This window comes from Crocuta crocuta, unplaced genomic scaffold (genome assembly GCF_008692635.1).
Source record: "Crocuta crocuta isolate KB4526 unplaced genomic scaffold, BGI_CrCroc_1.0 scaffold235, whole genome shotgun sequence".
Lineage (NCBI taxonomy): Eukaryota > Metazoa > Chordata > Mammalia > Carnivora > Hyaenidae > Crocuta > Crocuta crocuta.
This window is the reverse complement of record NW_027531285.1, coordinates 6,732,056-6,759,723: the sequence shown is the minus strand read 5'-3', so window position 1 is coordinate 6,759,723 and position 27,668 is coordinate 6,732,056. Positions and strand designations below refer to the sequence as shown.

The 27,668-nt window shown below is 37.8% G+C and overlaps 2 protein-coding genes across 3 annotated transcripts in view; one reads left to right on the top strand and one right to left on the bottom strand.

Moving 5' to 3' along the window:
• Positions 1–27,668, top strand: TMEM64 (transmembrane protein 64). The gene is made up of 4 exons (XM_077771280.1): positions 1–442; positions 17,806–17,961; positions 23,813–23,981; positions 26,261–27,668. Exons 1-4 carry the CDS (start codon positions 230–232, stop codon positions 26,419–26,421), a joined length of 699 nt encoding a protein of 232 aa, XP_077627406.1. The 5' UTR covers positions 1–229; the 3' UTR covers positions 26,422–27,668.
• The window catches only part of LOC144237596 (uncharacterized), a 241,932-nt gene continuing 228,765 nt past the window's right edge, over positions 14,502–27,668 (bottom strand). Inside the window, exons 5-6 of one of the 2 annotated variants that reach the window (XM_077771279.1) lie at positions 16,888–17,000; positions 14,502–14,605 (exon numbers count right to left, since the gene is read on the bottom strand). The gene's annotated coding sequence lies outside the window, so the exon portion shown is untranslated. Of the gene's footprint in view, positions 14,606–16,887; positions 17,001–19,178; positions 19,253–27,668 lie in introns of those variants that run through there. The other variant, XM_077771277.1, reaches the window with a different exon arrangement.

The following is a 27,668-nucleotide window of genomic DNA, read 5'->3' as shown; positions in this document are numbered from 1 at the left end:
TTGGTGCCGGAGCCTCGTGCTGGTGTGCGTGCTGGCCGCGCTGTGCTTCGCTTCCCTGGCCCTGGTCCGCCGCTACCTGCAGCACCTCCTGCTCTGGGTGGAAAGCCTCGACTCGCTGCTGGGGGTCTTGCTCTTCGTCGTGGGCTTCATCGTGGTGTCGTTCCCCTGCGGCTGGGGCTACATCGTGCTCAACGTGGCCGCCGGCTACCTGTACGGCTTCGTGCTGGGCATGGGACTCATGGTGGTGGGCGTCCTCATCGGCACCTTCCTCGCCCATGTGGTCTGCAAGCGGCTGCTCACCGCCTGGGTGGCCGCCAGGATCCAGAGCAGCGAGAAGCTGAGCGCCGTGATTCGCGTGGTGGAAGGAGGAAGCGGCCTGAAGGTGGTGGCGCTGGCCAGACTGACCCCCATACCTTTCGGGCTTCAGAATGCAGTGTTCTCGGTAAGTGGTATCCCGCTGCCCCCGTCGCTTTCCAGGACTGTTTTCCAGCGGTCTTGTGACGGCCCTGGGAGGGCGCTCCATCAGATACATGCCAGAAGAGAAGTGACATTGACCACACGAGTTACAGTCCCGCTGCGTCGCACGCTGAGAAATCTTACGCAAATAAAACAAATTGAAGTCGGAGCCTCAGAGGGAGATCTGGTACAGAAAGAAGTACTCCTTTGTGGCATAAAAGTTTGATTAAAAACGAAGAGTCCTTTTAACTTTAAGGGGAGATGAATGGAAATGTCCATTGTAAACATTTGTCACCGTCTTTCTGTAGCAGCTTTGGCAACAGCCAGGGAGTGAGGGCTTCACTTAACTAGCTTATTCTCTTGCTGCATAAACGCATCCCGGATTTTGACTCAAGTTTTTAAGGGCGCGGGGCTAAAGGAAGTGTTTGGGTAAACAGTGGAGGGACTAGCTTCAGGCTCCATACTATGGAGTTTCCTAAAATTTGTAGTAGGCCTTTTCTTCATAAAGTAGTTGGCTTTAGTATGGTGCAGAGGGAGAGAGTCTCCAGTTCATTTTCCTTTGGAGGAACTTCGTTTTGAAATCACCAGGTAGGGGATAAAACAAAATCGGACGGATGACCTTTTGCCTAGGGAGCATGTATTTTCTTCTTTATACACACGTTCCACCTCTCTCTTTTTTATTTTTGCCTTATATTCATATGTTCTGCTTCTCCAATCTAGTTTTCTCTAGCTCAGTGCAACTGAGGGTTAGGAATACTAGTGAGGAGATCATCTGACTGGAAGAAAGGAAGCCAATCTTTACAAACTTCGTGACTTTGGAATGAACTATTAACTCTCTCTTAACTTACTTTCCTCTTTTCTAAAGTGAAAAGGGCTGAACTAGATGACCAAGTTCTGCAAATTCAGTGATTGTAAACTACAAAGAGTTCATTTAGAGGTTTCTAGGAACTCAATCCTTCAGCTTGACTTGAATAAAACTGTTATGGAAGTTAAGAGATACAGCATGCAAAACCATAGGGATGGATGTATTTTATATTATGTTAGCAATTGTGATACATTGTATTGTTTCAAAAATAAGTTCTCTAGAAACTTTCTCATTTGGTTTTGTATTAATCATTCCAACCACCGATTCCTAAAAGATAAAAATTGGTATTTTTAGGAGTGTGGTATCCTTTTTCTTTTTTTTAATACTTTTATTTCTAGGAGAGAGAGAGAGAGACAGTGTGAGCAGGGGAGGGTCAGAGAGAGAGGGAGACACAGACTCTGAAATAGGCTCCAGGCTCTGAGCTGGCAGTCAGCACAGAGCCCGACACGGGGCTCGAACCCAGGAACTGCGAGATAATGACCTAAGCGAAAGTCGAACGCTTAACCGACTAAGCCACCCAGGTGCCCCTGTGGTATCCTCTTAAAGCCCAAATGTCTTCTGGTTCATTTTTGTGAATAATTTTTTATCACCATTAATAGCTCTTAAAGCAATATATAACTTTAACAAACCGTAACCACCACGTTAAAAAACTTGGATAAACTAGTAGTTTATCTAAAAAAAAACAAAACAAACAAAAAAAAAACAAAAGAATAATTCTAACCAACCTCCCATTTTTGTGATGAAATTAAGATATTTTTTTCTTTTTTTCTTAAATGCCTTTTGTAAATCTCATGTTGGTTCTAACCAACAGCAACAATGACTGTAGAATGAAGCTCTTGGAGGTATGGAAATAGCTAAGAGGTTTTCTGTAAACAGAGTTTGGTGTTTATGGTGGTTTGATATGTTTTTTGACTTAAATTTTCCCCTTTTACAACAATCTGTAATATGAAGTGTAAACATGGAACTTTGACCCACCCTTGGGTAATAATGGATCAAGTGTCCTAAGACTTTGGAAGAGAGTTGGGACTAAGGAACCTGAATCATTTCCTTCTGTTAGTTTGCTTTGTTCTCCAGTATAGCTTGCATCCTTGTGTGTTTTCCTGTTCACCTACTGTGTGCTTACTATCCTAAGCTCTTAACAAATATTATTTGTAATCTTTAAACCCGTCCTGGAGAACGTGATTGTGCATATAGTGTAGACTGTTGTTTAATAGTTTGGAGCACAGGACTGGTGCTCTAGAGGCCTGCTGTCTGCATACAATCTGCTGACCTTGGTCAAGTTGCTTATCCCCTCTGTGGTCAATTCCTTATTTGAAAAATGGGGGAAGTGGTAGCTACTTCACAGGATTATTGAGACAATTACATAAGATAAATACATGCAGTAGAGCCTGGCTTCACAAACACATGTTGGTTTCTGTTACCATTACTATTGTTATTACCCAAGGGCACCTAGGTACTAAATAAACGGTAAAGTAAAACTCTGCACTGTAGTTTGACGATAGGGTCTCAACCCATGACTCCATTTCTGGATTGCATATTTAGTACCTAATGTAGCCCTGAATCCTCATTATGTATTTATTAATTAAAGGTGAGACAGTTTATTATAATGTCTTTTTAAATCTGTGAATAAAAAGTTATAGTCTGTGCTTGTAAATAATGTAAGGTAATTATGTGGTTGAAACCACACTTGACAAGAGGCAAGTCTCAGGTTGGGTCCGTGGGTTCAAGAGAAAAGAAGGAAAAAGAGAAAAATGTTCTCTTGAAATAGATATTATTGGCATAGTTTTACTGGGGAAGAGACAGAGGCTCAGCCCTCCAGGGACTTGTTTAGGGTAACTCACCTACCAGGTGGGGAGCTGAGGTTGGAAACCAGGATGGGCTGATGGAGGTGTGTTATACTGTAAAATTCTTACTTGTAGCCCGAAGCAGGGTGGGTTGTAAGAGCCAGTGGGTATAGTCTGTTACATTTTGTTCATTTCTATTATTCTTAATTATCTGCTTAGTCGCTCTTGCAACCGAAAAGTTTACTGAATTCACCCAGAGTATATGGATGAAAAGAAAGCTTAGTTTAGACTGATTTTTGCTTCGTTTGACTTTCTCTTCTGCTTTCTACAACTTCATTCTACTTCCGTCCTCTGTGCCCCATACTCCTCTGCCTGCCCATAGCTGCCTGCTTCCCAGGCATATTTCTCTGGTCTTCTTCTTCCCTTCCTGCTTTTTAAAGATCCTCCTCCCCCCCCCCCTTCTCCTCTATTCCACTTAAAACTCATTTTCTTAATGCCCACGATTAAAGAAATTTATCTGAGCTTACCTTAAAGAGGAAGTGAGATATAGATCATGAGAGGCATAGGCTTTGGAAATAGCCCTTGATTAGCCCATGAGGAGTTATGAAGGTTAACTAAGCTAGTGCAGTGAAGGTGGTATTTGCCTGACACATAGTCAGTCCTCAGTGTTTGTTAGCAATGATTATTTCTAGAGGTGGAGGTAAGTGGTATTTACGTTTTAGAGGCAGAAGTTGATTGTAAAGGTTAACATACAGAAGGAAAGGGGTTTTCCCTTGCTTTGTGTCTCTTATTAACAATATTTCTTTGTTTTTCCCATGTCTACTATAAAGGGATATGCAAGCTGACACGCCACTTTTGAAACTGTTGAAATAGGAAAAAGGTACACAGCACTTTATAGTATCAATTCTTAGATCATAAGAAATATAATTTCCTAAGTACGTATTTAAATTCTTTTCTTTCTAAAAAAGGGACCTATTGTTTTTGCTGGAAAACAGTTAAAGCCTCCCGCCCATTTTAGTGTAGTTATTACTGCCTATTAAGACAAACTTATAGATTTATAGTTTATATGTGCTTCTAACTACTGTTCTTATCTGGATACACCCCTAGGATGAGCATTTCTTTTTTTTTTAAGTTTATTTATTTTGAGAGAGAGAGAGCGAGCACAAGTCAGGGCGTAATAGAGAGAGAGAGAATCCTAAACAAGCTCCTCACTGTCAATGCAGAGCCTGATGCAAGGCTCGAACTCGCAAACTGAACCATGAGATCTTGACCTGAGTCAAAATCAAGAAATGGCCGCCTAACTGACTGAGCTACTCAGGCACCCCTAGGATGAGCATTTCTTACAACTTCGGTCAGGACAGGCTACATTATGCTGTAGTGAAAACCCCTAAATCTCAGTAGGTTAAAAAGTAAAGGTTTGCCTACCTGTTGACAGATCCAGATTCAGCTTGGTTTGGGGAAGGGGCAGGAAATCCTTGCTTTTTGTCACTTTTACCCTGGGATCCAGGCTGACAGATCCACCATCTTTCACTTGGTTACTGTGACATGGTGAATTGCGTACTGGATTTTAAAGCTTTCATCTGGACATAATCTTACTTTTCACTGGCCTGAACAAGTTACGTGGCCAGCGCTAATTTCATAAGAGCCATGCAGGTGCCAGGAAGGAGATAAAACTGGGGTGTTTGGGAAGCAATCTTTGTGACTCTGTCACTGGATTACCTGTCTCTCCCGCAACTAATCTTGGCCAATCCTGTGGATTCTGCCTCCTGAACACTTCTCTGTGACCCACTACCATCAGTCTGGTTCAGGCATCTGAGCCTCCTACCTGGTTTCCTTGTCTTTGGGCCAAGAATTTCCAGTGTTTCTAAAATGCAAATCTGATTTTGTTACTCCCTTGCAGGAAACTCTCCTGTGGGTTTTCTTTTCTCCTCAGGAAAATTCCAAACCCTCACAACATACATACCTCTGCAGCCTGTCTCCTGCCATTCCTCAATTACTAAGTGCCTTTTGATGTCTTAACTTCTTGAGCCCCCAGCATTCTAAGAGGTACATGTGATATTTCTGATTGAAACAGCCAGTCTTGCCTAGGTAGCCTTGAAACTTCCAACTTTTCCTTTTTATCAGTTGCTGGAAGGGACACTAGTTCTATAGGGAAGGATGGTTGATGGAGGTGTAGAAGGAGCTGGAATCCTAAAAGTAAAGCCATCAAGCAGAAACTTGTGTTTAAAGTTGAAAACTAAAAACATTCATGAGAATAACATCTCATCCTATATTTAGTGAGCATTAGAATGGTCTTGTAAGATCTGTTCTAAGAGGCTCCCCTTGGAGACATCTGGACTTTTCTACAGTTTACAGTTACCTTCTGTGAGATGTCAATTTTAATTCCCAATTAAAATATTCCCAAAATATTATGTGATAATTGGTTGTTATGGGTAACAGAATTCATAATGATACTTGCAGCTTCCAGAAGGGAGATCCTAAAAATCATTCTCCATCTCTTTAAACTTTGGGCATAGAAACACTTAAAAAGTCAAGGATCTGATAGGTTCCTTTTCTTAAATAGTTCCCCATGGGAAATTTTGTTCCCATCATCTTTTAGTCTTTGAAACCTAAAATAAAAACATGAAGCAAAGCATGAAAGATTCTCTTACTCATATGTTATATACCACTTTGCAGTGTGCAGAGCAAATTTACATTTATGATCCCCTTCATCATCACAGCAGCCCTTTGAGGAGATATCCATGAGTAAATAGAGGACAGATGTCACACTCTTGAACTCAGACTTGGTCCTAACATTTACTGTGACATATTGAGATACTTACAGTTACTCTTTTGAGCCATACTTGCTGTTGTAAAGTGTGTCTAGAGATACCTGCTACATGATATGATAAGATACATAGTTTGCTCATTATTTACCATTTCCTTCTCTCTCTCTGCATTCCGAAAAGAGGATGTTGAAAGTCAGAGCTTTTTTAGTCTTATAGCTTAAAGAAATATTTGTATTGTGTAGGCACTGTTTTAACGTGAACATATTACTTGTTTGATGCTCATATCAACCCTAAACCTCATCTTACCACTAAGGCAACTGAGTTACCAAGTGGCAAGTAACCCAGGAGCATACAGTTAGTAAACAGTAGAGTCATGAACTTACCTAATATTCTATCGTTGGTCCAAGAAGAGCTGCATTTCTCAGAGATTTCCTAGTTGCAGATCACTTGCCCTATAGCGCATCACATGAATGTTACGGTGGGCGACCCGTGTGTCAGGCTCTGGGCAAGGTTCTACGTGGTTGCATTAGACATCATCCCAGGACTTTACAGCAGGGGTCAGCACCCTGGAGTCCCTGGCTCATCCCAGGACTTTACAGCAGGGGTCAGCGCCCTGGGGTCCCTGGCTCATCCCAGGACTTTATGGCAGGGGTCAGCACACTGGGGTCCCTGGCTAGGCCGGCTGCCTAATACTGTATGGTATACAAACCACAAAGGTTTATTTCATTTTTTAGAAGTTTATTAGAGAGAGAAAACACATGCAACAGGGGGGTCGGTGAGGAGGGATGGGGGATGGGGAGGGACAGAGAGACTGAGGGAGAGAAAGAGAATCCCAAGCAGGCTCTGCACTGTCAGCGTGGAGCCTAACACAAGGCTTGAACTCACGAACCATGAGATCATGACCTAAACTGAAATCAGATGCTTAACTAACTAAATCACTCAGGAGCCCCCAAATTTTTTTTAAATGATTGGGGGAAAATGTCGAAAGAATATTTTGTGCATGTGAGAGTTACATGAAATTCAAATTTCAGTGTCTAGTGTTATTGGACTATGGCCATGCTCATTCACATTTATATTGGTTGTGGCTCATCTTAAGCTAAAATGGCATAGTTGCAGTAGAGACCTATGGCCTACAAAACCTAAAATATTTCTTGCCTGGCACGTGATGGGGAAAGTTTGCATGCAGGCAGTCACCGTAATAAAGCACCCGTTAGGTCTGAGCCCCGGCAACTTTCCCGGCAACCAGAAAAGGCCCTTCCTCTCTCCTATGTATCTTACTTACTTTGTACTTAACAAAAGTATCTTCTCTTTTTTTTAATACTGTGGCTTCTTTCTTTCTTTCTTTCTTTCTTTCTTTCTTTCTTTCTTTCTTTCTTTCTTTCTTTCTTCTTTCTTTCTTTCTTTCTTTCTTTCTTTCTTTCTTTCTTCTCTCTCTCTTTCTTTCTTTCTCTTTCTTTCTTTTTAGTTTATGTATTTGGCGAGCACACACACCCCCACAGAAGCACACACATATGCAGAAGTGGGGGAGGGGCAGAGAGAGAGCGAGGGAGAGAGAGAATCCCAGGCATGTTTCACTGCCAGAGAACTAGATCCCAGGGTCACACTCATGAACCATGAGATCATGATCTGAGCCAAAGTCGGCCGCTTACTGGACTGAGCCACCCAGGTGCCCCTAACAAAATTATCTTTTTGAAAATAAAAGCAATAAATATATAGGTACTGTGAGTAAAATGCAAACAAAATAGAAATGAGTAAATTTAAAAGTGCACCGCCAGGCCCATCACCCTGGATTACTTCTCAGTGGAACCATTTTAAAGAATTACGTGTTAGCTGGAGTGCCTGGGTGGCTCAGTTGGTTAAGCATCCAACTTCGGCTCAGGTCATGATCTCATAATTTGTGGGTTAGAGCTTCATGTGGGGTCTGCTCTGAGAGTGTAGAGCCTGGAGCCTGCTTCAGATTCTTTGTCTCTCTCTCTCTCTCTCTTTCTCTCTCTCTGCCCCTCCCCTGCTCATGCTCTCTCTCTCTCTCTCTCCCTCTCTCTCTGTTTTAAAAATAAACATTAAAATAAAGAATTATGTGTTAGCAAACTGTTAATTACTTTGGTTATTTTTATGAGCCCATATTAGGTTAGAAATAAGCCACAAAAAGATTCTCTATTGGTTTTGGGAGGGGCAGCTGTGAAACTGGTATACTAACTAAATTACAGCAAAAGATGATTAAAGATGAAGTTGAAGCAAATATAACTCATGAATTTTCCTCAGGTTTGCGCTGAGTAATCAAGAAAAAGAAAAGTTTTAGTAATTTAGTTTATAGTCAAACTGAAATTGATTTTACAACTAAATAGAAGTTTTTGGCTAGTGATTATAAGACCACAATTATGGTAGTCTTAGCCTCAAGGACTCTTTGGGGACCTGAAGTTCTCAGCTCCTGTGTGACTTTGGTGAAGTCATTTAATGATCTGGCCCCAAATTTTGTTATTTGTAAAGAGAGAGTTTAGACAAGGTCTCATATAGTTTGCTCTTAAGAAAGCAAATGTTCTGAGCAACAATTTAATGTCACCTTTTGCTTTAGCAGTTTGGTGATAGTATGTTTATAAAAATTTTTTCTCATCTTATATTCTTAGTCTGTATTATGCATATAACCACAGGGTCAGATATAGTCAATGGGTTATGATACTTGTCACTGTCCTAATGTGTCTGATGATTGTTTCTTCTCACTGTTAAAATACACTGATTTACTGCCAGTGGTACAGTGTGGATGCAGTAGGAAGACACAGATCAGGTTGTGCTTTGAAGGAGTTTGGGGTCTATCTCTGAAGGGTCAATGATGGCCAAGTTGACAAATGTGATGCCACCTCAGCCCACACCATTAGGCCACATGTACAATGAGTACAACTGGCCCTTACTTCCTTGAAACTGTTTGCCCTTCTTTGTGCTTTTCTTCATTTATCTTATCAGTTTCTGTGGTTTTTAGCTTCATCTTTGGGCTTACAATGCACAAATCAGTATCTCTAGTCTACTGCATCTTTTAACACATACTCTATGTCTTATTGTCCCTTTCTAGGAAAAAAAATAAAATAAAATTCTTTAAAAGCAGACGAGTCTTATTAAACACTTCAACAATATTTGTTTAGCAGTGTTCATTGTAAAATTTGAAAAGTATAGTAAGTGGAAATAAGAAAACAACATTAACAGTTTAGTGTTTATTTTTCTGGTCTTTGCATTGATGAGTGCATGTGCTCTCCTTAGATAACATTGAGTAAACGTTATAAATGATTTTTGTGACCTCTTACTGAATGTAATGAACATTGTGGTTATTACATATGGCACCAGAATGACAGACAATGACCACACAGTCAACTATAGTTTTCTCTCTTTTTATCTTTATCCCTACTGAGAGCTGGGTCTTCTGTATAGAAGGCATTTCATAAATTTTTGTTGGGTGAGTAAAAATAATAAGCCTATATAGTTTTTCAACTCTATAAATAAGAACTTTTTGACTATGTTCCAGAAATTATATGCAGTAAAGTAGGAGTGTATTTTTTTTTTCCCCTGGGGAAAGGGTTTATTTAGTGTGTGTGTGTGTGTGTGTGTGTGAAAGAGAGAGAGAGAGACAGAGAATCAGATTCTCAAATGGATCGGTGACTCCTAAAATATTTAGGAACGATTAAAAACAATTCCTACTTTAGGGACATCAGACTAATGAAAAAGTCTGTGTATGTGAAGATGGTGTGTGCATTGTAGGTAGACTACTGACCTAACCATCTTTGTCAGTAGAAGCCTGTACATTGAAAATGTCTTCAGCTGGTAGAGGCGGGGTCTCTCAGAGTCCCTGCCTTGTTTTTCCTTTCCAGTAGCAAGACTTTTCCCAACACTTTCACAGTTGCCACTTAACCAGAGGGTCTCAGCCTTGACATTAGTCAAAATACAGAGATTACTGGAAATGCTTTTAGTATTTATTTAGTGTTCACTTAATAAGTAACTGGTAAGTATCTAATCTGTTCCCACTGCTATTCTAGATGCTAGAGTTATAACAGTAAGTAAAGCAAAGTTTATCCCAAATCCCTTAAGGTGCTTGCAGTCTAGGGGAGAAATAGCATTCTAAGTATACTATGGCATACATTTTGATGATAGTTTCCATTTATAACATTATTTCCTTTTGGGGGACAGAGGAAGGCAGTCTCAATTTCAGAACAGATGATTACAAGAAAACTCACATCCTAACCTGTTTATAAGCTGGCAGTTATTATAAGTCTCCACATGTATAAACAGTTCTGATGTTGATATAGTCAACATCCAATGAACATATATTTAGCAACTAATATATAGTGGCATCACGCTAAAGACTAGAGACACAGTGAAGAATAAGACAGATAGGTCCCTTTCTTTACAAAATTTATAGTCTGGGGAAGGGGTGAAGGGCAAACAGATGGTGAAATCTTCAGGTATTCACTAGTGTGAAGGGGACTGGGGAGTGACAGTGTCCTGTCAGAGAACTTGAATGCTGTTCCTAATGCAGTCCTGGAAGCTCAGGGAAGGTTTACTAGAGACGTTGATGAGTGGGCAGTGAAAGACAGTTTAGGACTTTGGCCCAAGTAAGAAGAGTGGAGGAAGGGTGCAGATTTCCTTGCCAGAAGGAACAATGTGCAGTGGCCCAAAAGGAAAAGAGAGCAATTCTAAGAACAAGAGAATTTTGATGTGCCTGGAACATAATGTGATTTGAAGCTTGAGATTATCAGAGGCTGGATCGTGAAGCACTTTGCCTGTTGGATAACTTGTACCTTTTTCTGATGGCAGTCAGAAAGAGTTAAAGCAGGATTAGATTTGCATCTAAAGTTTATCTTTAAATTATTTTATTTAATTTTTTTATTTTAGAGAAAGAGCAGTTGGGGAGAAGGGCAGGAGAGAGAGAGAAAGAAATTCAAGCAGAGTTCACCTCAGTGCAGAGCCTGATGCAGGGCTTGTTCCCATGACCCTGGGATTATGACCTGAGCCAAAATTAAGAGTTGGATGTTCATTTTGAANGGGTTAGGAGGAACTTAATGGAGGACCATGGGGGAGAAGAAGGGGAAAAATAATTGGGGAGAGGGAGGGAGACAAACCATGAGAGACTCTTGAATGCCGAGAACAAACTGACGGCTGATGGAGGTGGGGGGGGAGGGAAAGAGAGGTGATGGCCATGGAGGAGGGCACTTGTTGGGATGAACATTGGGTGTTATATGGAAACCAACTTGACAACAAACTATTTAAGAAAAAAATTAAAAAGAGTTGAATGCCCAACAGACAGAGCCACCCAGGCGCCCCCACATTTGCATTTTTGAAAAGACTTCAGCAGGAATGAGCATAGGTGATGAGTGCACATTAGGTCTGGTTGTGGAGACTAGAGAGGGGAGACTGAATAGGAATTGAACAGATTATTTAGGTATTTAGAAAGTGGAATTGATAAGACAGGGCAAATGATTGGATTCGGGAATGAGGGAGGAATGAGCTGTGTGACTGACTTCTGATATGTCTAGCTGGAGAAACTTGAGATAGAGGTATTTTGGGAGGGAGGGGAAAGGAAGGGAGAATGGGCAATTAATATTTTTTCTTAAACTGGTTTTGAAATTTTTCTATTTCTGGAAGTGAATACTACAGTTGACCCCCAAACAATGCATTGATCCCTGCCCTCTGCTCAGTCAAAATCTATATATAACTTTTGACTCCCCCAAAAATGTAACTATTAATAGCCTCCTGTTGACCAGAAGCATAAGGAGCCCATTCATAAATATTTTTGTATGTTATAATATACAAATAATGTATTATCTACTATATTTTTACAAGAAAGTAAGGTAGAAAAAAGAAAATGTTATTAAGAAAATCATAAGAAAGAGAAGTACATATATAGTATTGTACCGTATTTACTGGAAGAAGTCCCATGTACAGGTGGACCTGCACAGTTCTAACCCTTGTTCAAGGGTCAACTGTAGTTGCCATTTCCAACTGTTTCTGAAACACTGATAGTAAGTATTTTGAGCATGTATATGTAAGAAAACACAATTTATCAATAAATAGTAATTCTATGAAAAGATCAAACTGTACTCATTTTTATTTCCTTTGATCATTCCTTACTTAAAAATTATTTTGGGGATTCATAATTTTTTTTCTGTATAATATTAAATATGGTTTTAATTGGAATTTACCTTCATACAACCTTGTCAATAAAACAGCATCCTATTGTATAGACCAAGAAAATTCAGGAAGGCATAACTTACTAAAACTAATATTAGATTCACAGAACTGTGGATAAAATTTGAGTTCCTCTGAACACAGTAGATCACTTTTATATTCTTTATTAGATCTATGTCAAGATATTCTGTGTAAAAATTAAATAAAGTTTCTTAGTGGATTAAATTAAAGCTGGTAAAACCATTGCATAAGTAGCTGTAAACTGAGAAAGTGGAGGGGCGAGAGACAGGGTTGCCTGGCGAGGGTACTTTGTGCTGTGCCCCGGAGTCCGCAAGCATCTGAGTGATCTATCTGAAGACAGAGGTTCTCTTACTGTGAGCCCCAAACATAAGTCAGCTCTTGCTCTTCAGAGTTCAGCATTTTTCTTTTTCCTTTTCCGGGTTTTTTTTTTTCCCCTCCTCAGATGGGCTATTTGTTTTCAGGATTTATTTGGTATAAGGTAATGTTATACATTAGCCCTTACGGACCCAGAGAAGTGAATTACATCTCCAAGTACCATTGGGAATAAGAGTGCACAGGAGCATCTGGGTGGCTTAGTTGTTTAAGCGTCTGACTCTTGACCTCGGCTCAGGTCATGAGCTGAGAGTTCCCGAGTTCAAGCCCATCAGGAATGCGTATACTTTGTGCTTCTAGAGTATTAAAAGCAGGTGAGGATAGCAGTCAAGTAACATTCACCATCTCTCAAACTCTTACTGGAGTATTTATGATCATAGAAATCGACTAATAGGATAACAATGGTATCCTAAGTTGAGATTTCTGGAAGTTCTTTGGAGTAGGAAAGTAATCTTGAGCCAAGATCCTAGGATATTGTAGGCAGGAATTCCAATGGAAATATTCTGGGCTCACATTTAATATCTTTCTGGCAAGTAGGCAAGCAGACAAATTTTTAAGAAGTTGGTGGATAAGAACTTACTGGTGAGAGAAGTTTGGGTAGGTCTCTTTGGGAACAAGTATTCTCAGTTTATTATGGTTTTCAAAGAATGAAGCTAGATGCAGATTCTGAGTAAGGCCTTAGCATACAGGAAATGCTGTATTACAGTAATCTGGAACCTGTTTAGCTTAGTATGTTAGTAATAGTTAAAAACCTGTGTGTGTATGTGATTCTGTTTCTGTTCTGGTTAACTTATTTGAAGTCCAGCAACATGGTTTATAATGATGAGCCAAAATTAGTTTTTTGCTTTCTTTGGATATACCGCTTTTCAGAAAGGGCATATATATATTCATATGTGTATATGTGTGTGTGTCTATATATATATATATATATATATATATATGAAAAATAGCACTTGCTTTTTCCCCAGGATGAGGTTTTGTCGAAAAGGATTTTGGTGAACTTTGATATCTGCTTTGGACAAAGGGCTGATTAAAGAGTTGAGTTGCAGAGCTGTTTCACATTTATGAGATCTGTTCTTAACATCGCCATTTGGATAGTACTGATGTCCTATCTGAATGTCAATTTTACGTCTTAGAGAAATTTCATTATATTTAAAAACTATGGACTGAAGCTTTGCATTCTGACATTTTGGGAATTGAAATGTTTATTTTAAAGACAAATTCCGGGGTACCTGGGTGACTCAGTCAAGTGTCTGACTCTTGTTTTCAGCTCAGGTCATGGTCTCATGGTTCTGTGAGTTCGCGCCCCACATCAGATTGCACTGATGGTACAGAGCCTGCTTGGGATTCTTTCTCTCCCTCTCTCTGCCTTTCTGTCTCTCTAAATAAATAAATAAATAAAAGAAAAAAAGATAGCTTCCAAAACATGTAATGTCATATTAACTGCAATATCATAATTTTTATGATTCATTTTTTATCATATTTACTCATTTTATATATTTGACATGTTTATTCCAAAGAAAGGTCTCTGTTCCTATAAGTACTCCAAACTGACAGAGGAACCTTTCTTCACCCCACTCACATCATTCCTTGACTAGAATCCCCAGTGCTTTTCTACTGGGTAGAAAGTCATTTCTCTTTTCCCCCCAGGCCCCTAATAAGTATTACCCCAAGTATTTGTCCTGTACAGTGTTCCCTTGCGAATGCTCTGTAAACAGTCAGAGCCTCACTGCCAACTTCACTGATATATCCTGTACTTTCTGTGCCACATTGTCCTTGTTCGTTCTCTTCTTAGAATGGCTTAGCTTCCTCATCCCACCGACCTCTGCTTGTCAAACGCGTATTTAGCTTTCAGAGTCCATTCTGAATGCTTCTTTTTTCACATGGTTGCCCTTTGGCCTGTATTCCTGCAGCTCATGTTAATCCCTGTTTACTCTTTAATGCTCTACACATAGTTTTTCTCAAGGCTCCCTTCCTGAGGTAGTTGATGTGTCCTTGTCGGTATGTAAATCCTTTGAGGTAAGAGCTAGATCCTACTTTCTGTCCCTTGCAGGTACCTACCAGAACATCTTGGCCTGGGCAACATGGAGTCCGTGATTGTTTAGTTGAATTGTTAACCAGTACTGTAGTGTTCTTTCCAAACCAGCAGTGGCCCATCTCCAGTTAATCATCTATGAGTAGAGATGAATGTAGCTTTACTAAAAATAGGACTTACCTGATTATTAGATAACATTAGATTGTAGTTAGACTAGCAGTAGGTTACTCTTTTAAAGTATTAGATCTAGGAGCACCTGGGTGGCTCAGTCAGGTAAGCCTCTGACTTTGGCTCAGGTTGTGATCTCACAGTTCATGGATTCAAGCCCCACGTCAGGCTCTGTGCTGACAGCTCAGAGCCTGGAGCCTGCTTTGGATTCTGTGTCTCCCTCTCTCTTTGCCCCTCCCCTGCTCATGCTCTGTCTCTCTTTCAAAAATAAATAAACATTAAAAAAAAAAAAAGAATAAATAAAATAAAATACCAGATCTTAACATTAGCAAATAAAAGTTTAGTAAAATGGCCAAAATCTTTCTTACATACAAGTAAACCTAGATGGGGCTATAGAAAAGTTACTCTCAAAATTAATAGCAGTACCAACCACAACACAAATGCCTAGAGATAAATGAATAAGAAATATATAATATATGTGAATAAAGCCATCAAACTTTAGTAAGAGATGTAAACATTTTGAATAATTATAGAAACATTTCTGGATAAAAATATTGAATATCACAGGGATTTCAGTTCTATTCAGATTAATTTAGAAATTACCTTAATCCCAATATAAAATTTGCTGATTTTTTTTCTTTTTGAATGATAGAATGATCCTAAAATTTATCTGTAAAAGTGAATAGGTATGAATAGTGATAGCAGTTCTAAAAAGAAGAGTAATGAAGGAGTTTGCAGGATAGGAAACTGTATCCAGATATTAACTTATAGTCTTTACAACAATCTGGTTTCAATACAAGATTTAAAATGTTAGAGCCCCCAATAGATCCTTTTATATATACCTACTTCATTTATAATAAAGTAAACATCACAAATCATAGGAGAAGTTATTAATTATTCAATAAGTAGTGCTAGGAAAACTGGCTACTGCGGAATGAATAAGGCTGTATTTCACCTTTAATTAAATTCCAGAAGGGATAAATGGTAAATGTTAAAAAGTAAAATAGAGGGGCGCCTGGGCAGCTCAGTCAGTTAAGCGTCCGACTTCGGCTCAGGTCATGATCTCACGGTTTGTGGGTTTGAGCCCTGCATCAGGCTCAGTGCTGACAGCTAGCTCACAGCCTGGAGCCTGCTTCGCATTCTGTGACTCCCTCTCTCTCTGACCCTCCCCTGCTCACACTCACTCTCTCTGTCAAAAATAAATAAAACATTAAAAAAAATTTTTAAAAAGGTAAATAGAATCAGAAGAGAAATAGAAGTAAAAAAATAAATCTAAAAAGACATTCTAAAGCTAAATAAAAGGGTAAGTCAGAGGAAAAAAGGTAATATATGATTATGTAAAAATTATGAAACATTTGTATGTCAAAACATAAAGTTAAAAGATAAGGAGCACTTTAGAGGAAAATGTTTGCCAAATATAATAGACAAAGGTTGCCCTTATATATAAAGAGCTCTTATAATAGAATATATAGAGAACATATATATTCTTATATAATAAGAATAAATAAGAAAAAAATTAACATTCCAATAAAAATGGACAAAAATGAACAAGGAAAGCCATAAAGAAATGCAAACAGAAAAATGTATATTTAAAACTAGTATTAATATAAATTAAAATGTATAGGTTAAACGGTCATAAAATATCATTTTTACCCTATCAAACTAGGGAAGATTGAAATTTAATACTTTAAGTTGGTAAGAGTATGATCAAATAGACATACTCATGCATTACTTATTGATAGATATATAAANAATAGGCTCCAGGCTCTGAGCTGGCAGTCAGCACAGAGCCCTACGCGGGGCTCGAACCTATGAACCGCGAGATCATGACCTAAGCGAAAGTCGGACGCTTAACCAACTAAGCCACCGATGCGCCCCTGGGACCAATAATTCTACTCCTAGTGATCTATCCTAAATAGTGGAGATACATATTGTATTAGTCATTTCTTCCTATGTACCTCTCCAGAAGTGGGTGACTTAAAAATAAGCTTGTATTATCTCATGGTTTCTGTAGGTTGGGAATTCCTATGCAGCAGAGCTGGGTGCCTCTGACTCAGGTTTCTTTCACAAGCCTGCAATCAAAGTGGCGGCCAGGACTGTTGTTATCATACTGCTTGGCTGGGGGAGAATCTGCTTCCAGGCTCACTCAGGTGGCTCTTGGTAGGTCTCAGGTCTTAGCTAGCTGTGGGCTGAAGACTTATTTCCTTGCCACATGGCACTCTCCACAGAGCTGCTTCCAGCATGGCTCACCTGCTAGAGGGACAGCCGGAGTTCTGTTCTTTTTGTAACCTAATCTTGAGAGTTACATCTCATTTCTGCCATAGTCTGTTTGCCAGGAGTAAGCATCAGGTCCAATCCACATTCTAGGGGAAAAGATCACACAAGAGCATGAAAACAGAGGAAAAGTTGATGGGAATATTTTAGACACTCCCACACAGGTTAATATACATTTCATTGGACTTTTTTTAAATATATAATAGCAAAAATGCACATACATAATCACATATATACAAAGAAAACAAAGAAGCAATGTAAATATTCCATAGCAGAATGCTTAAACTGTACCACATCCACACATTGGTAGTGTAATTGCTTAGTAATGATGTCTACCTTTTCTGAGCATCAGTCATGTGCTAGGCATTTGCTACCGACTGTACAAATATTTCTGATCCTGACAACAACCATGTTATTACCCTCATGTCACAGATGAAAATACTGCTGCTCAGAGTCAAAAGAGTTCATTGAAGTTCAGCACTGGCATGCCGTTAGAGGGTTGTCTGGCTTCAGAGCGCAGTAACCACACTGTCATTGAAGCTTGCTTATGAAGATTACTAATGACATGAGCAAGACTTACAGAACTGTTTTTACAAAGTGATCCGTGTATGTGCACATTTATTTACATCGAAGAGAAAGATTGTCACAGATATTATCTTTTAATGGTAGAATCATAGAATATTAAAATTTTTCTTTAAACTCTTATATCATTCTACATCTACATCCTGCGTGTATTCCCCTTATAACCATTTAAAAAAATCAAAATGCTTTGTAAAATATTTCATCTCCTTCTCCTCCCAAGGAAAAACCATTAGCAAGACTTGTACACACAGTTTTATGTAAAATTGAAATTTTACTTGATAATGAATCATTCCCTTTAATCTGCTCTTCTAGATTACTGATCTCTCCTTACCCAACTATCTGATGGCATCTTCGGTTGGACTGCTTCCTACCCAGCTTCTGAATTCTTACTTGGGTACCACCCTGCGGACAATGGAAGATGTCATTGCAGAACAGAGTGTTAGTGGATATTTTGTTTTTTGTTTACAGGTGAGTTTAAGGTTAAGGGTTCTCTCTCGCGCTCTTTTTTTCTTTTTATATGGCTTTGCTTATTTAAACCTACTGGATTTCATTGAGAATAATTTAAGAGAGTTTTCCCTTTTAATCTCTTATTTTTTCAGTTATACTTCATAGTTTTACAACATTTACATTTTAACTGTGTGGACATATGGAAATGTATAGAACTCAACTGATGCTTATTAAAAATTCTCTTAAACAAAACAAAAAAGGGAATGACAAAAATAGGATTCTTTTTGCAGCAATTTTCAAAGTCATCGCTCTATTTTGAGTTTTTGTGAAGTGTTGGTAATACTATGTTTCTGAAGATAATTTTAGTGAGATTTGGTAGGGTTGAGATTTTAATCTTTATTTTCAAATTATTGAACTCTCCAATTTGGTATTTTTTAAAAGTATTATACTGGGGCACCTGGGTGGCTCCATCAGTTAAGCATCCGACTTCAGCTCGGGTCATGATGTTGTGGTTTGTGAGTGTGAGCCCCACGTAGGGCTCTGTAATGACAGCTCAGAGCCTGAAGCCTGCTTTGGATTCTTTGTCTCCCTCCCTCTTCCCCTCCCCTGTTCTCTCTCTTTCTCTCTCTCTCTCTCTCTCAAAAATAAATATTTAAAAAACATAAATAGATAGATAGGTAGGTAGATAGGTAGATAGATAAAAAAAGTATTATACTGGCAGTGTAATTTTTTTCCCAGTACAATTTGATGTAGAACAAAATATTTTTTTAGAGAAGATAGCTTTATAAAAGTGTCTGAAGTATTCCATTACAAATTCAAATAAGATTTGCATAATGGATTATTGCCATACAAATTATAATACAGTTTAGGGTACATACAATTCCATATAAAAAGTTGATAAAAGAAAAAATCCTGTTATGTAGGCACATTTATTCAGCGCCTTTAAGTTGCAACAGGAAGAGTTCAAAATTCATTTCTTTAGTTGTGGTATAATTTGCATCCTGAGATTTACCAAAGTATAAAATCACCATAATTGTTGATGATTTAGTAAGATGATGATAATAACTTTTCAGAGCTTTATATGCCATATATGTATGTTCATGTAATCCCTACCAGAACGCTAGGAGGTTTGTCCTTTTCATATGTCCAACTAATTGTGTACCTCTCTTCCAACTCTTCAGTGACGTCAGCAGTGGCAGGAGTATTTATACTATGGAAAACGGCAGGTGCTCCAAATCCAGTGATCTACCTGTGATCTCCAAGAGCTAGTTTATCAGCACACCAGTGAATAGTAATTGGTCTAAAGTCTCAGCTGCAAAAACATAGAAAAAAAAATTTTTTTTAAATAGAAAGGGGCACCTGGATGGCTCAGTCGGTTAAGCATCCGACTTCGACTCAGGTCATGATCTCATGGTTCGTGGGTTCGAGCCCCACATCGGGCTCTGTGCTGACAGCCAGCTCAGAGCCTGGGGCCTGTTTCAGATTCTTTGTTTCCCTCTCTCTCTCTGACCCTCTCCTGCTCGCTCTCGCGCTCTCTCTCTCTCTCGCAATCTCTCAGAAATAAATAAAAAAAAAACATTAAAAAATTTAAAGTCTCAACTGCAAGGAATGGGACCAAGACACAAACCAAGGCAGTTGGTTCTAGGAACCATGCTCATAACCAGGACGATAGTTTACTGGTGTGATATTTATTTATCAGAGTTGGTTTTCTCTGTGCTTATGTAGTACAAGTTTAGTAAACCCATAAGCCCAGGAATGTTTACATTGAACTATAAATAAAGCTTATCAATTGAATGGCTTCCTTTAAGAAAAATTTTAGAGGGGCGCCTGGGTGGCTTAGTTGGTTAAGCGNTCCTAGAAATAAATAAAAAATATTAAAAAAAATATTAAAAAAAAAATTTTAGAATATTTTTACTATTTGGGAATCTATTTTGTTTTTACGTTTTTTTATACCAAGTTATACATATATATGTATATATATGTATACACACACACACATACACACACATAATATATATGTGTGTGTATGTGTATGTATTTTAAAGAACCTGAATGATAGATTTTTTTAAAAAGTTTTTCTTAATGTTTATTTTGAGAAAGAGAGAAACAGAGTGTGAGTGGGAGAGAGGTAGAGAGAGAGAAAGACAAACTTGGAAGCAGGCTCCAGGCTCTGAGCTCTCAGCACAGAGCCTGACACAGTGCTCGAACTCATAAACTGTAAGGTCATGATCTGAGTTGAAGTGATACTCTTAACCAACTGAGCCACCCAGGCACCCCATGAATGATAGATTTTTTTTAAGTTTATTTATTTATTTTGAGAAAGAGAGAGAGAGCACCTGCAAACAGGGGAGAGACAGAGAGGGAGAATCCCAAGCAGGCTCAGCGCTGTCAGCACAGAGCCCAACGCAGGGCTCAAACCCACGAACTATGAGATCATGACTTGAGCTGAAATCGAGTTGAAGCTTAACTAAGTGAGCAACCCAGATGCTCCTGAATGATAGATTTTTTTAGCATACATTTAAGCACATATTTATGTTCTTTTAGTTTTTTGAAAATGATTAATACATTTGAAATACCTATTTTCCCATTACATTATACTTGAGTAATTAGAATGGGTCATTATCAGTAATTTTCATAAGATTTTCATTATTTGATACTTTGTTTCTATACATCTTAGTAAATCACTTAACTGTAATTAGTTGAGTTATAATAGAACAAAATAGTTCATGGATTTGTCAGTAGTGCTTCTAAAAATATAGGGTCTTGGTTTTTTTTCCAGTGATTTCTTACCCCTTTGAGCTGACAAATTTAAGCTTAGGATATAAGAGGGGGGGAAAGGCAACTATTTTTCAGTCCAGATGTTTATAAAAACAACAATAACTACCACCAAAAAAAGGCATTTTTATGCCTCAGATTTGTTGATGTTCCTTATAGTTTAGTATATTTCAAAAAGGATTTAATTCAGCTTACAAAAGATACACAGAATAAAACAAGAGAGGAAAAGAAGTCATCTTGAAGGGGGAAACTAACATAGGAACAAAGGATGAAGCTTAGGTTAAAATTAGTAGAATAAGTGTGTTCATGAGGCTTCTCGTATTTGCTAGAAATAAGCCACACATTTGCCTCTGAGCTTTATAGCCACCTAAATAGAATCCACAGTGTCTGTAAAATTAAAGCAAATCAAAATAGATGTTCAGAGGAAGGAACAACTATTTCTTGTACAGAAATCCAACTTAAGATTCCGTGGTCTTGCAATTCAGTTATTCATTTCCATGCCCTGTATTTTTCTGTGTGCCCACCAGCCAAAATCCTGGATAAATCCAAGTTTTGATATGTTTTGCACCTGTTGTTCTGGGAAAATCATACAACCACATTGGTAATATTTAATTCACGGTTGCAAAACTTATGCTGGTTTCTCAACATTTCCCCGTAGCCTGTTTCCTTGTCTTCCCACCACCCATTTGCTCAATGACCATTACAAACCTATCTCGCTCCTCACAATTTTGACTCCTGTCCCCATTTTCCACTTCATTCTCAACAGATTGCCTTTCTTGATTAACAGAAAAATCAGGAGCCTTCAAGTGGGAAACCCATCAATTTCCACCTAAGAAATCTGCTAACTCTCTGGTGTTCCCCTCATGCCCTCAGCCTGCTCTCTAGTTGACAGTGGAGGAGATGCCTTTTGGTAGAAGGCTGGTCCCTTTGTTTGTGTTTGATTCTTTTGTGTTCATCGGGAAGCTTTGTAAAACAGGTTTTTGTTTTGTTGTTTGTTTTTTTTTACACTTCAGTAAGGGAGTGTGTGTTCAGGGAAAGAATCAGCACAAATTGCCAGGCCCTGGGTCTACAAGGGCATCTGGGGAAAATCCCATGTAAAGATTTTACCCTCACTGGGAACGTGAAAAAGTTTTTCACTAGATCTAAGCCTCCTTTCTGTGGCTGCATCATTAGCTTTGTCAAAATCAGATGTACTTTCCAGTTGTCACCCGGCTTGAACTCTTAGCAACTTAAGATTCTTTTTAAAACCATTTTTTCCCTTAACGGTTTTGATTTTTTTTCCCCCTACTTCCCTGGTTCATTTATCACCATCCCTTCTTTTTACCCCACAGTTTGTATTCCTCAAGATTCTAGCCTAAGCTTTGTGTTCTTACTCTGAAAACTTTCCTTCCTGGAAATCCAGTTATTATGGTGGCTGCTGTTATGTTTATTTGCATAAGGACTCCCAAATACACATCTTTAACTCAGTCTTCTTTCTAAGCTTTGGACCCATTCACTGCACTGTCTTGGATATCCAATAGGTACCTCAAGTCCACCATGTCTGAGGCAGAGCTCAGCATCTCATCCAGACCATCCCCAACTTAGTTTTCCACGTCTTTACATGGTGTCACCATAACACTGATAAGTATCAAACTTACATATCAGTTAGTATATCTTATTTTTTTTTAGGAGAGTAAGCACATTTGAAGGCCCACTTTTAAAATACCTAATTTTCTCAGAATTATGGGGACCTGGGCAGCTCAGTTGGTTAAGCATCTGACTTGGGCTCAAGTCATGATCTTGCGGTTCACTAATTCAAGCCCACATTGGGCTTCATGCTCACAGTGTGGATCCTGCTGTCAATTTTCTCTCCCTCCCTCCCTCTCTCTTCCCTCCCCTGCTCTTGCTGTCTCTCTCTCAAAATAAATAAATAAACGTAAAAAAATAAGAATTGTATTGAGTATTGGATACCCATTTACTAGTGCCCCCCCTTGCACAAATTCTAAGTTACCACCCCCACTATGCACTCCCTCTACACTTCCCTCACTGCTTCTATTTAGAATACTGTTCCCACAAAACTGTTAAATTATGGATAGGCTTTTATTTTATATTATGTTTGTTATATTTTAGTGCCACTATGGTTGGAGTGGCCTTTGAACTTCTTTGAAACTTACTGGGACATTAAACATCACCTGTCCTCACCTTGTTGCCTGAGAATATTTGCTCCAAACTCTAAAGAACTGATTTACAAATGAAATTAGGAATAAACACCATTTAGAAGATACGTACTGCCTAGACATTCTGATGAACTGTACGTAAAATGCTAAAGCACATTAACATATAAAGAGGGACCCCAAGTTCCTATTAGACAGTGGGAGAAGCCCACATAGTGATGTGAAATCACATCACTAGTTGAGTAGTTAGGTCAAGACTGCGCCTGAATTTGATTTCGATGCTTTTTCTCATATCTCTTTGACAGGCATTTTTTTTCTTGATTATCATGTTTTACCTTGTTTTTGTTTTTCCCTAAGTACAATTTCATGTTCATGATCTCTTGTTAATTTCTTTTGAAGTTTATTGGTGTTTCACTTTTTTAAAGTGGTTCATAATATTTTAAATTTTGGCAGCACTAGATAGTTCATTTGCAAATGGTAGTGCTTCTCTCTAAGTGGGCTTAGGAATACCTATGGACATTTATAGTCCTGCAAAGATATGATATTATGTTAATTACATTAATAAAGTTTAGCCAGATGTTGCCTCTATTTTTAGACTTTTTTTTTTTTTTTTAATTCCTTGAAGGAAGCTGCTTGGTACAAAGAGACAAGTTTGACTTGTATCAAGCAAACCTCATTTATATAGACTACAAAGGATGTATGCTTGCCTGGTGCTAACCTGATATCCTATGATGGTTACTTCTAGATTTCAGCCCTCCACTCCCAGTAGAAGCAGCCAAGGAAAGAATGAATGGACTGTGTATAACCCATTTAAAAATCTTACCTGACCATATTTAAGAAGTATCCTGCTTGAAACATTTCTAAGCGAAATATTTATTGGATTTATTTCTCCTTTTTTTCTGTATAAAATATTATTAACTGTAATGTTTTATTTTTATCCACAGATTATTATAAGTATAGGCCTCATGTTTTATGTAGTTCATCGAGCTCAAGTGGAATTGAACGCAGCTATTGTAGCTTGTGAAATGGAACTGAAAACCTCTCTGGTTAAAGGCAATCAACCAAATACCAGTGGCTCTTCATTCTACAAGAGGACCCTAACATTTTCTGGAGGTGGAATCAATATTGTATGACTCTAACAAAACGTATGATTGTCAAGAGCTAGTATGCTGTCCAAGGCCTAGTGGTCACCTTACCAGTGGGCAGAGACAAGTTCTAATTGTATTACGGCACAAACAAAACTGACTAGTTTTTAAATTGCACAATTTTTTAAAGGAAGAATCATTTTCTGGATATGTAAGTGTAAATGTAGATGCAAATTTGGGCTGCACCTCTTTATTGTTTATTATGCCCGCAATGGCCTATAGGTCTGCACTTTAGTGTCTTTTAATTGTTTTCTTTCTGGGTACTTATGAACAAAGAAATAACCCAAATATTTTTCTGCTTAGCGTCTTTATTTATAAAGTCCCTGAGTAGTTGTATGCATCTTCCCTACTTACAATGATGAGTAGAAGTATGTAATTTTAAATGTATATTCTTTAGATGTTCTTTGTCCTTTCCAGAAAAGATGGTGTTTTGTTCTATTTTGTTTTGTTATTTTAAGAGGGACCATTTTGTTTCCCTTTTCTTTACTAGTTAGAAAACAGACATTAACTTTTGGTTGAATGTATTTTTGCAAGCATCATTGCAGGGCCATTTACACCTATTCACACAAGCTTAAATCCTACATTGTGGGACTGAAGTGCTCTTAAGATACCTTTTTATTTTCACTGTGTAATATGCAAGGCAAAAGGGAAATTATTTAATGGATGGTGGCTCAAATTAGAACTCATGTTCTAATTCCATTACATTGGCTTTACGCTCGTTAGATCTTTCATCAAAGGGCTGTCCCATTGCAGTCTTACTGAAAAATTTTAGTAAAATAGATTTCTTTTTCTTTTTATACTCATCATTAGGCTTTGAGATAAAGATCTACTCTTTTAAAATGATGGGCTTTCCATCATTAAAGATGTCACTCAGGTGGCCTTGTTTGATCAAATCGCCTTTTTAAAAAACCAAGCTTTAAAATCATGTTTATAATCCCACTGAATTACATATATATTTGTCCCCGTAGTCTTCAGCTTTAAAACTATAAATAGAATATTGACTTAATACCCAAATTTGTATTATTTGCCCTACTATAAAGTAGGTTTATTTTGTTTGTTTTTTGGTACTTGTTTTCCTCTGATAAGACTCAGGAATTCTGAAATGTGAAATTAAGTCTCAATTCTTTCTCTTGTAGCATGAATTGAGTGTATTTATTAATAGCACTTAGGAGTATAGCATACAGTAATTTGGCATATGATCCATATGACATATGTAATATTCACTTATCATCTTATGTTTTAAAAATGGTTTAATTGTGAACTTAATGATTATTTTTTTTTACCACCCTGATTATAGACATGAATGCACATTTTCTGGTTGGTGTCTTTTTTGGCTATGAAGAGTCTACCTTATCAGAGACCTCCCATTTGCCTTTTCATCAGAGCAAAACCTTTGCCCTTATTTACTAAAGTGCAAAAGAGTTCTTTGGGAGCAGGTTATTCTAGTCTTATGCTAGAAAACACATTGCATTTAGTCATTTTAATGCCTAAGTTTTTTGCCCTATTGCAGTTTTAATTGTTTTCCTTTCCTTTATAATGCATAAATTTTCCCACTTTTGGATATCATTTATATGTTCATACCAAGAAGACCTCAGTGCAAATGATCCTAGAGGCACCTAGGTCTATAGTACTTAATTGTTCTCCAGTCTTTCTTTCATTGGTTTTATATATATATATATATATATAGTACTGAAACTACACTANTATAGTTCTGGAATATTCTTATTCTTTTTTAAAATTCTGATTACTTGCTTAGGTGTTTTTATTTTTAAAAATAATTTTAGTTTAATAATCCCAGTGAACAGTATGCTTGATTTATTCTTTTCTGTCTAACTTGACAACATTTTTCTTATGCTTCTTGTGTGTTGGTTAGTTTTTGTTAAAGGAATCATTTAAGATCACTACTTTCATACTTGTGTCACATACACTTCATGTGTTTTGAAGTGCATTTATTTACTTAGTATTTTGTAACTTGAATAATTTCACCAAATGGATACCTTTGGGTAGTTTGTAATGAGTTCTTCCAGTTGTTACATTTTGCTTCCTACTTAAATATGTAAAGAGAAATACATTTTCTGTATTCTGCCAGTCATAATTTTATATAATAAAATCATCCATTTTTACTTAAAACAGTATGGATTTACTATTTCTAAAATACTTACTTATCTAAAGCTGCAGTTTTCCTGTTCTTCATTATTTCTGGCCTCCAAGTAAATAACAATCCATTATATTCATTCTGTTTGCTAGCTGAGCTTGGTTCCTGGGGTTCAGACGTACTCTCTAGAAGTTGTACGAAGCATCGCCATGCCTTACTCACTCCACCTTTAACCCTGCGCCCCAGCTTTATGGCAGCAACAAATTCTCCAGGATCTTTTTATGTGGCCCAGATAATGCCTCCAGTCATGTAGTGTGTTTGTAAAATAAAACATTTTTGATTTCTCAAACTGCAGTATAAAGTTGCTTCATGCACATTTTTAAAAAAGTATATAATCATCTACATAATTTCTAAATCCGATGAAAATATGGCTTGATTTTTAATTCTTTGGGCCTTTCCCCTAGTTTTCCATACTTTCTGTTTTATTGTTAATGATTTTGTGTACTCTGCCAAATTTTGTGATGTAAAATTACTTTAAAAGAGTACCTCTGTTTAAAAACACGTATATAATAATTTACTAAGTGCTTTCGTGTCCATTTTCATTTGATCATCCGATTTGTGAAATAAGTTGAAATCTGTACTCTTTGGTTTATGAAAATAATAGAACCAAATCTCTGTCTTTAGAATGTGTGTTTTCAATTTGTGTTCAATAATGACTGTATGGGTTTGTTCCACATAGACTTGGTTTATGCGCTTTGTAACCAACTGCAAACCTCTCTAAGGTGACTTTCCTTTGATAGGGTCAAATATAGAACTATAAAACATTTCCTTCCTTGAGAGGCTAAGTTCAGTAGTCACTCTTACTTGTCCTTGCTGTAACTGAGCTATGTGGTGAAGCTACAAGCATTTCCCAGCATTTCTCTGTGTGTTAATGTGCAATGCTGATTTGTACTGTTCTTGGGGAAGGTGCCATGGCTTACTTTTATGTCAGTATTTGTGGGACTAGCTTTACAGTGCTTGAGAAGATAGCTAGGTATGTGCTGGGGTGATACAGGTAAATCCTTATGCATGGTAAATCGTGCTACTTATTCAAAATCAAGTGGCATTTGCAGAGAAAAAGAAAAGCTTATGAGGTCCTCAGGAATAGTGGTACTGACCTAGGTTGATGACTTTGGTGATGGAATCAGACAGGCCACTCACTGTATCAGAATGATGGTCAAAATAACACTATCTGGTTTTGAGATTAGATGTTGCTGATTTCTGTTGTAATTAGCTATTTAGGATACAATTTTTTTTAACAGTCATTTCTTTAAGTTTAAAAGCATTTAAAGAAGGGAGAGGAATCATGTGTTCCACAAGATATTTGAAACTCAGGAGTTCTAATAACCTTGCATATTGAACATAAACTGTTAATTTATTTCACAACTAAATTATAACATGGTACTTCTGAACTGCAAAGTGATTGCCACAAACTATTTTCTATGGTAGCTAAAGATTTAAAATAGATCATTCTAAAGGTGAATCAGTAAAATCTTTGATAATTGATATCCCAGATCACTT